The sequence below is a fragment of the Toxotes jaculatrix genome, chromosome 21 (assembly GCF_017976425.1).
Source record: "Toxotes jaculatrix isolate fToxJac2 chromosome 21, fToxJac2.pri, whole genome shotgun sequence".
NCBI classification, from domain to species: domain Eukaryota; kingdom Metazoa; phylum Chordata; class Actinopteri; family Toxotidae; genus Toxotes; species Toxotes jaculatrix.
Window position 1 is genome coordinate 3,701,912 of NC_054414.1, and position 12,563 is coordinate 3,714,474.

Below are 12,563 nucleotides of genomic sequence, written 5' to 3' on the forward strand. Positions count from 1 at the left end.
GAAGAGTTAGAGTGTCTCTGAGTCTGGACTCCTGTTGTCATTCAGCACTTAAAGTATAAATCTGCCGGGCAGATTTATACTTTCCAGTTATCAGGAATCTGAAAGTTGCACATGCTTTTGGACAGCGAACGCAATATGACTGACACCGAAGTGAAACTCAGCTTCACGTTACACTGAGCAAACACCCCACCACACGCTGATGCTGAGGAAATACAATGGAACTGAATGAATATGACTTTTCCAAGGCATTCCGCCCCTTCTTCTTCTTCTTCTTCTTCTTGTTCTATATTTGCAAGCTTGCTGTCCTCACATGACACTGCTCAATTGAATGTGATAAGCTGAGGAGCCAAATACAGCTGTGGCCTACTTTGTTTCAGCAGCAGTGTGAGGTGTGTCTGATGAACAATCACAGATTGAATCTGTTGCAAAGCTTTGGTTTGCTTTTTCCGTGAGGGTCCAACTGCAAACGTCACTCCTCTGGACAGGAAGTGGCCTTTCACAATCTTCTTCTGGTCAGAGTTGAATTGTGTTTTTTTTTTTTTTGGTTGTTTTTGGTTCGAGCAGCTCCAGAGTGAAGTGGAGAAGCCTTTGCTGACCTTCAGGGAGAACTTTAAGAAGGACATGAAGAGGTTCGACCACCACATCGCAGACCTGCGGAAGCAGCTGGTCGGTCGCTATGCAGCAGTGGAGAAGGTACACACACAGAAACACAGATATAAGAAGAAGCTAAGCATCTCTAATGTAGCACAGTTCTGTCCTCACATTTGGGAGCAGCAGAATTTCGGGAATCATCTTGCTGTGGTGATTAAAATTCCACATCTCTTCCATAAGCAGACGGCTGTTTCCTGTCCCTGGAATGCTTCCTGCTTTTTGTATATGTACAGTGAAAAGCAATTGGCTGACGCCTGAAGGCAACTGCAAATCTGTCTCACATCATCTGTCATCTGAGCAGCCTTTCGCTCTGAGAAGGGACGACACAGTTTCTCACTGATAAACTCATCTGAAGGACAACTGAGCATTTAAAGCTGCTCAGGAAATAAGATACTGGACATGTTGGCTTTCAGAAAGTAGCTTTAGCACGGGGTGATGGATGAATACTGAGAAAGTGTGAAGCAGACAGCATTATCATTGTGATGAATGGGGCCAGACTGTAACATTATGAAGCTTGCTAATCTTTTATCATTTTAATTACACTGATGTTTGTTTCTGGAACACTGCACAAATTGTGCAAGAAAAAAGTTAACAGCCAGAAATTTAAGAGCAGATCATTTTGTAAAAGTAAACCTCATGTTTTTGTTTTGTTTTTTTTTAATGGGTGGATGTCTGCAGTTTTCCATACGTGCAGCTGTGAGATCTGAGCATGTCTCTGATTTTTTTCTGAATCCTTTGTCTCCATCAGGCCCGCAAAGCTCTGGCCGACAGACAGAAAGAGCTGGAGCTGAAGACTCAGCAGCTGGAGATCAAACTCAGCAACAAGATCGAGGAAGACATCAAGAAGGCCCGCAGGAAATCCACACAAGCAGGTCAGAGCCAGGGGTCAAAGGTCAAACCATGGGTCACCGTGGTGGGTCACGGCCTTACTCAGGTGTTTGTTATTTTCCAATGGAGGGAGCGCAGGTCTGCGTATTTATGTTGCAAGCTCCTACATATATGTGGGTGTGAAAAAAAAAAAAAATAGGGTGTGCTCAGTAACAGCTGTTGATCGCCTGGTGACAGAAGAATTTTCACTCTTTGGATTTTTTTAAAAAGGGAGAAAAGGCGCTGAAAAGCCTTTACGCAATCATTCAACACTAAACCCAGAACAAATTCTAATTTTATTGGCTCATAAGATTCTGTATCTCATGTGTGCAGAGTTGATATGTAGGTGTGAGAGTAGGGCAGATCTGACCAGAGGTATTCACGGGTCCAGTCACTGCTGAGAAACTGAGATATAAAATCCGTTCAGTCTAACTGGGTCGGGTTGGGCCTTTGGGTGTTTGGTTTTCAGCAGAGGTTACTGGCAGATTTGCTGCAGGCTATAAGTAAAAGTCGAAGTAAAATGAGTACGTCTGATCACCGTAATGAACTCGTGTCAATCATTCATTCATCATTCTGAGATTGTGTAGATTTATTTTCTTTGCAATGGAAATAAACTAAATCAGAACAGCTTGCTGTAGATTTATGGCATTAAATGACAGTTTTTTGGAATTTGCTTTACAGATATTAGGTTAGAACACTGTCTTCTCCCTGTCTGTCGCCCATTTGACAGCAGAATGTTTTATTGTTGGTGCAGGAGGTGGTGGCAGAACTTATTATTCAAGCTATATAAATTTTAATTTGAAGCACATAAATCTTTAAATTTCTATGGCATTATATTCAATCTTAGGACATCATCATCATCATTATTATTATTGTTATTATTATTGCTGTTCTTTTCCACCACTGCTGCTTGTTAATTGATCGAATTAAGTGATAGCACATCATGCTGCTGCCGGTGTCTGTGTTCCCTCTCTGTGAGGGTCTGTTCAGGATCCTCAGGTCTGATTAGGTCAGATCTGGCTGTGCTCAGGTCTTGGATGGAGTCTCTCTCTCTCTCTTTTTTTTTTTTTTTTTTAAATGAATTTCATTGAACTTTGCACAAAAGATTACAGCGCTGAAGGACAAGTCAAAGGTGACCTTTGATTAGAATTCATCCTCCCTGACCCGACAGTGGCACAATTCAAAAAGTTAAGGAGTTAAATTAATTTGCGGTCATCCTCTGGGGGACAGCGAATATCCGTCCTGACCCTCATGACAGTTTCGTCAGCATTTCTTGGCCTAAGACAAGACCATTGATAAGACTTCTAAATCAACTAGCATAAAAATGTATGTACTTTGGAGCTTCTAAGTAAAATGTGCAAAGAAAATATATTTTGGAACACAGTGTTTCTCCATACAGCAGATATGTGGGTCTGGATTTCATCATTCACCCTATAAAAATCAACCTCCCCCTCCTCGCCCCACAGATGTAGGACTCTCACTTATCAGAGATCATCTGTACATGATCAGCAGTGGTTTGTGTCAGCGCTGCCCTCAGTTCAGCTACAAATCAGACTCCGCTGGCAGGAAGCAGTTAACTTACTGGACGAACCTCTGGATCTCCTTTAGCCCCTCGTTGGAGCAGTCGCTTGGGATCTGCTGTGTTTGTCGTTTTACACATGAGTCATGAGCTTTATCAGCACTTGGAGTCAGGCTGGGAGTTTTTTTTTTTTTAATGTAGGGAGGGGAGAGGAGGGAAGACGAGGGGTCAGAAACATTCTTCGCTCGACTAGTCTCTTCACACCAGACTGACAGAAAGGCGTGGGCGTGGACTAACTCCATAGCCCCAGGGAGCACCACACATACACACACACAGATACACTCACACTAATGATAGCAAAAAAACATCCATCCCACAAAGTCTCATCATCTATGATAGAGATTATACAGTGTGAAAAGATGTTTTTCTTGAAATTAGTAGGATTAATTGACTGAGATAATTTGACTAATCCTTGTGCTGGGCAGCTTGTTTCAAGATGTTGTGATCAGACCTCGACCACTCTGTTCAAATAATTCCAGCAAACTTCAACTTGACTCTGCTACTTGTCCTGCTGTTACACCATGTTGTAGCTTTTGCCATTGTGCCATAATTGCCACTTGGCTCTGAATTACTTCTCACATCTCGGCTGATGGTTGTTTCCCTGGTTGGGAAAATTTCGGTGCCAGCTTTGTGGGAAGGGTTATGAATAAGGCAGTCATATTCCTCCATCAGAAAAAAAAGGACAAGGCTGCTGAAATTCCTACATATCACACATTCCTCTGTTTCTGGCTGTTAATGTTAACCTGCAGTCATTCCCCAGCTGCAGTGCTGTGCTGATCTGTGTGTATTTCTGAAATACAAGGTCACAGAGAAAGTTAGAGGCGACTAAAGGTAGTTTTGTCTTTACGGCCACACAGCCCCCGATTACTTGTTGGTAGGATCAGTTCAGACTTACCCTTTAAACTGACATATTTTATTCAGCTGACATGACAAACCTCACGTTAACTGCTTGTCTCAGGGAGAGCAAATTAAACCTAACATGACTAACTAATGACTAACATGAACGCAGTGTCAGATTAAGAGAATGATAGATAATGAAGTGGAATTGAAATGACAGCTCACTCTGATTATCAGACCACATGTCGCTGCAGGGTCAGTGAAAATCTTCGACGGGTGTGAGGGGAAAACGAAGCAGAGAAGTAGCATTTGTAGAAGTTTTTAATGTGTTTGCGACCTGAGGAGGAAAGTGACTGGCTAAGAGTAAACAGATGTAGACTCTCCGCCGAAGTGTGATGTCATGACTCAACCAGAGCCGACCACATGCTGTCACACACAAGTACGAGTCCTCCATCCAAACACACACACACACAGAGTCATCCCTCCTCCATGCTGCTTATGCAACCAGGGAGAAAAACAGCAGCAGTTGTTGACGGTGCTCGTGGCGTCTGGCTGCCAGTGATGATGACTGCAGTGTGAGGGAAGCAGAGAGGAGACTGATGCCAAAACAACTAAAGCACGGCATCTGTCTGCTCATAACAAGGACTCATTATCGCTTCGTGCTCTCACTGCATTGGATTACACACAGCACTGGCTCATTTATGTCTCCTCGTGCCAGGGATTTCCTAATGTTTATATATCAATCCCCTAAGGCCATGATCACCTTTTGATGGAGCTCATTACTTTTGCTTTTTACTTACAAAGAAGACATTTTTAAGAGTTGGTGGTCTGATATAAGCGCTCTGCAGCAACTCTTTTGCATTTTCTGCCTAATTTTTCTTCGGTTTCTATTTATAGAGGCAAATTCTTAGCTGACCTGAAGACCCTGTTTACTGTAAACTCTTCTGCAGCAGCAAATACTACAACTTTCTGTTGTGCCCGAACATAGAATCCACATAAAAATCCAGTTAAATAGATCTGATCCTCTCTGCCTCTCAAATCCCTCAGCCCCACCAGTTGGTCAGTCATTATAAACTCATGCTGTACACTCAAACATTGTTCAGACCCACAAAACCTTGCTTTAAATTCTTGTGGAGGAATCAAAGTTTCCTAAGATAGCAAATGTGACAGGCTGAGTCTGAACTCACCATATAACCAAATTCAATTCCACTTGAATCTGCTCTGATGAACCTACAGAGATTTATCACCCAACTGACTGCAGTTCCCCTCAGCACTACAGAGCTTTTTAGCCTCTTTTGGCCCATTGTTTGGGTTTTTCATTGCACAGCTTAACTGCTTTGGCTCAGTCTCACCACTCTCATCATTTCCAGACACAACAGGTAGCTGTTTTTAGTGAATAAGCAAAAAAAAAAAAATAATAATAACTGTACACTACCTGCTCAGCACCCAACAGCAGACAGACACATTTAGTGAGTCACTAACAAACATAGTGGAGCGTTTAGCAGCTAAAGAGGCAAATATCTTTCACAGGAGATGGTGAAGAAACAAAAAGAGCCTAATGTAGAGTGAATATTGGACAAATGATAATGCTAATGTTAAAAATCTGCAGGATTTTTGCCATATAATCTTTATAACATGATAAAAGGTAAATGCTGTGTTTATGGTTTGTTTATGTTACCCACAGTAGGCCAAAAAAAAAAAGCAGCGATTGCAGGTTTAAGATCAAATAAAAGTCAAAAACGTGATGTTTAAGGGTGGAGAGCAAACTCTGTAGCCTGATAATCATTCAGCCTGACGTGCTCATGCCAGATGATGTGGGTTTGAAAAGGGGGTTATTTGGTTTTTTTGGTTTGGTTTTGCTCTAACCAAACAGCAGTCAGTGACACAGTGACACAGTCAGTGAAGGTATAATATAATTCTGTGTTATCAGTGAGTGAAGCAGTGAAACTTCACATCAGTTTAGCAGAATCATTTTGTTGTGGACCCGTTTGAATCCATATCAGGACCACCTTTGGTCCCCTGACCCCACTTAGAGAAACACTATCCTACACTGTCTTTATTAAAAGGAGAACACAGAGTTAATCTGAATGTACAGTAGCAGACACACCAGCAGACGTTCACTGCTGAAGAACAGAACAATCAGCATCATTTCCTCTCTGATCTAATCTCACACACGATTAGTGTCTGTTTTTGTTGTCAGCAGGATACAGGCAGTCACACTAATGAAGGGACAGATTAGACCTCTCCTTTTATCATAGCTTATGGCAGTGGTTCTCAAACTGAGGGGCACACTCCCTGGCGGGAAGGGGGGGGGGGGGGGGTTTGGGCCACTTAGGGGGTGGGTGGGGGTAGTTGATTACCAGAGGAAGAAGATGGAGTAAAAATAAAGTTTGGTTGATGCTGTACTGCTGACCTCTGTTTCACTAAAGTTCAACTTGGATCCTTTTTTATTAGTTGCTCCTCAGATCATTGTTACTGATTGATAAAATTTTCAGCTTATGAGAATCGCAGGCTCATTGAATCCTAATGAAATCTATTATCATCGTCCGTTTGGGATAAATGAATCAGCTGAGTGAGGCGGAACAGATGCTGCACATGTTGGAGTAACGTCAGCTGGGAGGGAATAGTTGGGTGCTGGCACCACCTACTGGAGATGGTGTATGTTACATGTACACTGTATGTGCAGAAGTGAGTGCACAGTGAGCAGAGGCACTTTGTCAGACATCATTGCTGTTGCAGTTCTGTGTCTGTATATATTTCCAGAATGAAAGCCCCTGATCGCCTTGTTTTCATTCTCTGTGACAGGAGACGACCTGATGCGCTGCGTCGACCTTTATAACCAGTCCCAGTCCAAATGGTTTGAGGAGATGGTCACCACAAGCCTGGTGAGACATCATGTCTTTAATCACATGGCTTCTTGAGAGGAAGCTCTGCTGTAGTGTTATGTTTTTTTAGGTTTTCATTTTAACATGTTACAGTACTTGGTTTTTAGCTCTCTTTTTTTTTACAGCAACTTCAAAGTGCAAAATACATAATGTGAATTTTCAAACTGACTTACTGATGTTTTACCTAATCTAATACAGATGTTTGAGCTAGTGTGAGATTTTGAGTCCAGTATTAGGAGTATAGGATTTGTTTGCTAGTTTAAACTGAATTGTAAAACACTGTATTGCGTTTTGTGACAGGTACAAAGCAAAAGATTTATTCAACGAAACTACAAAGAGTAAACTTTAAAAAATGTAAATAAAAAGAAAGAATTAACACAAGTCTTTTAAAAAATTGAAGAGAGAAGGTAAATGTGAAACAAAATGACAATATATAGTCACTTTGAAAAGTAAACACTTAACTACAATATATTCCATATATTAAGATATGGATAATATATGGAATCTGCATACCTCAGAGCCTGTGTATACAGTAGAGTATACTGTATACATGGTTCTTTTTTATGTTGTACATGTATTTCAAAAAGTGCTTGTTGTGATGGTTTGCATGACCTTTTAAGTCTCTGGATGGTCATATGTTTGATGACCAGGCCTGGAATGTGGCAAAGAACCTGAACTTTGACCCCTTTCTGAAATGTGTAAATATATATATATATACAGTATGTTTAAAGTTTAGAAACTGCTAAACGGGGAGCTGTGAATCATTTTTGGAAGCTCGTTTGTAACTCCTCTGCAGATCCCTGTTTCTGCTCGGCGTAGACTGGTGTAGTGTAGAGGTTTCTCTGTGACTCAGGCGTTACACACTGCTCTTCTCCTCAGGAGCTGGAGCGGCTGGAGGTGGAGCGGGTGGAGATGATCAGGCAGCATCTGTGTCAGTACACCACCCTGCGGCACGAGACGGACATGTTCAACCAAAGCGTGAGTACAACTTCGACTGTGTGATGACCGCACACAAACAGTATGTTCGAGCCTCTGATTGGCCAGTGCATTCCTCTACTACTGCCTACTGTCCTGTGAAAAAAAACAGACCTGCTCTACTCTCAGAGTAAGAGTCTGATCGAGAAAATAGGATTTCAGGGCCTTAAAGTCTCATTTATTCCCACTGCAGCTGGGCTGACACATGCATATTTTCACTTTATATTTTGCATTCATACCATCAATGTTTGTTGTACATTAATACTGGAAATAAAAAAACGTCCCTTCATGGGAGACTAAGACTGGACATGAAGTTGAACTGAAGGTACAAAAACTACACCAGCAGAGGGAATCAAAGTCTTATTTTATAAGAGGTGAAAACATGAGTTATCATCTGAACAGAAGCAAAGAAGAAACACTGGGGTGTGAATTTTAGTGTTGTTCTTTGTTTGTCCAGACGATGGAGCCAGTGGACCAGCTCCTGCGATGCGTGGACCCGGTCAGAGACAGAGAGCTGTGGGTGCGGGAGAATAAGACTGGAGAGATCAGGCCTGTGGACATAGAGATCTGATCTCAGTGCTGAAGGTTGGCTCTGCAGTAGCACACACAGACACTCTGACCCAGAGCCTGCATGCCTGACTGGGAGACTGCCTCCACATGTGACTCCTAACAGACTGAGGGACGGACGAGCAGTCACTGGCTCTGCACCTGCTGGGGATGATGTCAGTATTTGGGCAGTTTAGTTGGAGCTCTGAGGGATGAATGAAGATGTCAGGTAGCGATGAGTTGTAATTTTCTGTGATGCAAACTGACGGCCGGCTAAAACAGCACAGGACAGTGGGAACCGTGAGAGTGAATTCTTTGCTAAAGGACACTGAGCTGGGGCACATGATGAAGAGGCACCACCGGTGAACATCTAACGTGTGTAAATGTTGAATAGCTTTATGTCCTGCTGCCGTTTTGCTGCGGTTTGTTTGTGCTTTTGCTCTGTGAGGTAATTCTCTGATCCACCTGTGTGTCGATGCACATGTGGCTCCTGGACTGCGAGTGATTTAACAGATGCTGCTAAGCTAAATGCATTCTGACCTGAGAGTGTTATATTACTGTGCACCAGAGCAAGGTAAGAGTATTTTAATATTAATACCAACCATCATGTACAAGTACTGACCTTTCGATAAGCCCCTCCCCTGTGACTTACCTGTTGCTACGCCTGTCAAGCTGACTCTGACAGCACACACAGTTTACCAAAAGAAAGCAGTGTATAAAGATAAAGATGGCAGATTTACCAAGCACTGTGTGTGTGTGTTTATTAGTGGCCTACGTATTATACAGTATTATAAATATGTTTCTTGGAAATTTGTAGAGATCAGTGTTTTAATGTGACCAATGAGTGTATCAAATATAACACTGTCCAGGTCCAAGTGTAAACAGTGGATGTTTCAGTCCTCAGCAGGTAGCAGCCTGTAATCCCACATCACAGAGAGCTAATGACCGGCTCCTTACCACTGGAAATAATGTTAGGTCACTATTATGGGTGGTAAGCTAAGTTAAGTCTGGGATGCAAATGTTTGTGGCTTACATTAAACCAGAGAAACTCATTGTTTGTTACATCCCTCACACGTTTACCTTTTTGTTTTTGGTTTTGGATAAGAACAGACCCTCCTCTCAAAAAAAAAAAGCAAAAACCAAAAAAACGTATTTAGAAACCAAGTACTGTTCTTATTAGAGTCTCGTAGACTGTGTAAGCATGTTACAAAACCCAAAGCTTGACAGGCCGGGCTAACGTACATCACAGATCTGGCTACTTAGCATCTCTGAAAGAAAATCATCATCTATAGCTCAAGAACACTCAGTTTCTTTTCCACCTGTTGTTTTCTTCACTCCTAATAAGATCTTTTTTTTTTTTTTAATCATCCGATTGCACTTTATACCCAAGTGATTTTTAATGAATAAACTGTAAGTCGCTGTTCATATGAAAAATATTCTAAAGAGAACTGTTCCTCCTTTTATTAGTAATGGAGGCGAAAGTGTTTTGGTTGTGTTCAGGGTGGCCTGGTGTAAATATATGACGCGTGTGTGATTTGCCATGAAAAGGAGACAGTGGAGTGAAAGTAAATAGTAGAATATTACACAGACGTATGATATGCAGACACTTGGTACAGATAATATATGAAATATACAGAGTGTTTTATAGGCAGGAGAAGTGACTCTCTCTCCTCTGAGACTCTACAGCTCAGCTGCTTCAGTTCAGTGCTGCTGCCTGCAGAAGCTAAATGTTGTACAAAAAAACGTCTCTTTTACAACTAAGTCTTATCTGGTATTTCTGCTTCGTATTACTTAGCCACCGAGAGACGAGGGTTGGGGTGTTTTTGTACATTAACAGCTAAAGGTTGGCCTTTTTCATTAATAAAACGAAAATCTGTATCATATGTCACAACATGTGCAGCTTGTGGTTTGTTTTTGTTTCCTGTGTGACATTTTTTCTCTGATCACAAGATGGAGAAAGAAAAAAAAACATCATAGATGAAAACAGTCTTTTATTTAGAAAAAAAACCCAAAACACATTTTCACATTCAACAGTAAAATGGTTTGGTGAGACTTTGTTACAGGTTTAGACAGTGATAATAAAGATGTGGTTAAAGGGCCTGTTTATTTTTCGGTTGAGATTTGGATTTTCTGCAAGAAATATCAGAAAAGTTTGTGCTGCAGTTTAATGGGACTGTCCGACACGCATTTGGAGTTGGAGGTGGTGAAAGCCATAGCTGAGGTTTGAACCTCGTCGTGCTACAGATGTCATTTTATGCCCATTCATTGCTACTGCAAGGAATCACTGGTATCCTTATTGGTGCGAGCGTGTTCAGTCTGATTGGATGTTGTATTATTCCCTGCATTAGAAGTGTCATTGTAAGGTCTATAGGTCAATCACACACCAGATGGCCTCTCTGGCTGAGACTCGTCTTCTGTCAGATGTTGAAAACCCAACTGATTTATTTACTGATTGGATTCCTCCTCTTTATGATGATGATGATGATGTTTAGGTTTTGAGTTTTTGTATTTCCCCCAGCTTGCTATCAACGTCTGTGGACGTCTGTGTCCTACAAAAACAGCTAAATGCATATTTTCACATATATCAGCAAATGATGTGTCTACTTAAACCTAAAGGAATGTAGTCACTGATCATATGATCAATTTGTATACTTTAGTGTGACGGACAGTTACTGTCTAAAGAATTTTATTTCACTTCTCATCAGGAAGAAAGTATATTTCCACCACACTTACATACATGTCGTCTGTGATAAAGGATATGAGAAAGCTTTGTAGATTCCAACAAAAGGGTTTTATTAAAGCTCAAGGTCTTAGATATATCACACTAAAACAGCATTTGTTTCTGAACAGCAGCCGTCCAGATTTTCAAGAAAAGATCACTCGCATAATAATTTTAACACAGTGTAGACTCCATCATTTTGTTCTGTCTTGTATATTCAGGCAGTAGTGTGGCCTTTTGGGCCAAAAGGGAGAAGCCTGCACCTTCAGAACTGAGCTTTTCCACCGGCGCTTCATGTTTGACATGTGGTCTGGCAGGAGCCAATCACCGCTACGTTTGGTGCAGTTGTCCAATCACCTCCTTGTCCTGGCGGAGTTTATTTGCATTCATGACCTTACGCATCTGAATATAATCGATCAGCTCTTCACGCAGCTAAGAAGAGGAGCGTGTTCGTAACACGTGGTTGGTGTAAGTTTATATGATAATGTTTCAGTTTATATTACAAATATCAAAACTCTGTGACTCTACAATATTAACATACAGAGACAAAAGGGTCCGTGTATCTTTTGGGATTTGAATTTCCCTTCAAACGCTGATATTTAAAAAAATAAAAAAAAGAGTGCTTATTTGATTTTCGTTTTAAAATACAAAAAACATTTTAATTTTTTGTGGGTCTTAAGGGAGTCCTCGAAATTTAAAAATTACTTAGATTTTCTTTCTCTATTTAGCGTAACAAAATACAAAATCAAAAATAAGCAGAAACGAAAAAGGACCGTTTTCTCGTCAGTTGTATCTTGCTGCATCTGTATGAGTGGGACTCCAGCTCGGATGAGGCCATGGTCAGTGTGGAGCCCAGGTACGCCCCCTGCTGCATGTGGAAGTGTTGTAAGATGAGATATAAGATTTGTGAGCCGTCCTCTTTCAGTAAGGCCAGTAAAGAAAACCATTATCTATAGTCACCTTTAATCCTTTATTCTTTTTTTTTTTTTTAAACAGCACTCATTAATTCCTTCCCAAACTTCCACTGGGAGAAGATTTGGGCGTACTGTAACACGATCGGGGAGTTGGCATGTTTTTAAGTTGCAAAGCAATTTGACATCAGTACTTAAATGTTTCTCTGTTCAGGTTTGATGTTACGTTTATTCATATTTCCACTGAATTCTGTATCATTAAAATGAGAATTTGTAAAGAAGAAGTGTTGTGTGTGTGTTCAGGTGGATTCACAGAGGACGCAAAGTGAATTTTAGATGCACCGTCATTACATTCAGTCAAATAGAAAGATGGGTGAGAGCGGACCGCCTATATTCAGGCAGTAGTGTGGCCTTTTGGGCCAAAAGGGAGAAGCTTGCACCTTCAGAACTGAGCTTTTCCACCGGCGCTTCATGTTTGACATGTGGTCTGGCAGGAGCCAATCACCGCTACGTTTGGTGCAGTTGTCCAATCACCCCCTTGTCCTGGCGGAGTTTATTTGCATTCATGACCTTACGCATCTGAATATAATCGA

General features: G+C 41.3%; 1 protein-coding gene across 1 annotated transcript in view; it reads left to right on the forward strand.

Moving 5' to 3' along the window:
* LOC121201041 (growth arrest-specific protein 7-like) overlaps positions 1-10,223 on the forward strand; it is a 48,816-nt gene extending 38,593 nt beyond the window's left edge. Inside the window, exons 10-14 of the mRNA XM_041066666.1 lie at positions 565-693; positions 1,400-1,523; positions 6,740-6,819; positions 7,699-7,797; positions 8,252-10,223. Coding sequence (XP_040922600.1) covers positions 565-693; positions 1,400-1,523; positions 6,740-6,819; positions 7,699-7,797; positions 8,252-8,365 — 546 coding nt within the window. The 3' untranslated portion in view covers positions 8,366-10,223. The remainder of the gene's footprint in view (positions 1-564; positions 694-1,399; positions 1,524-6,739; positions 6,820-7,698; positions 7,798-8,251) is intronic.
* Positions 10,224-12,563: the final 2,340 nt, after the last annotated feature.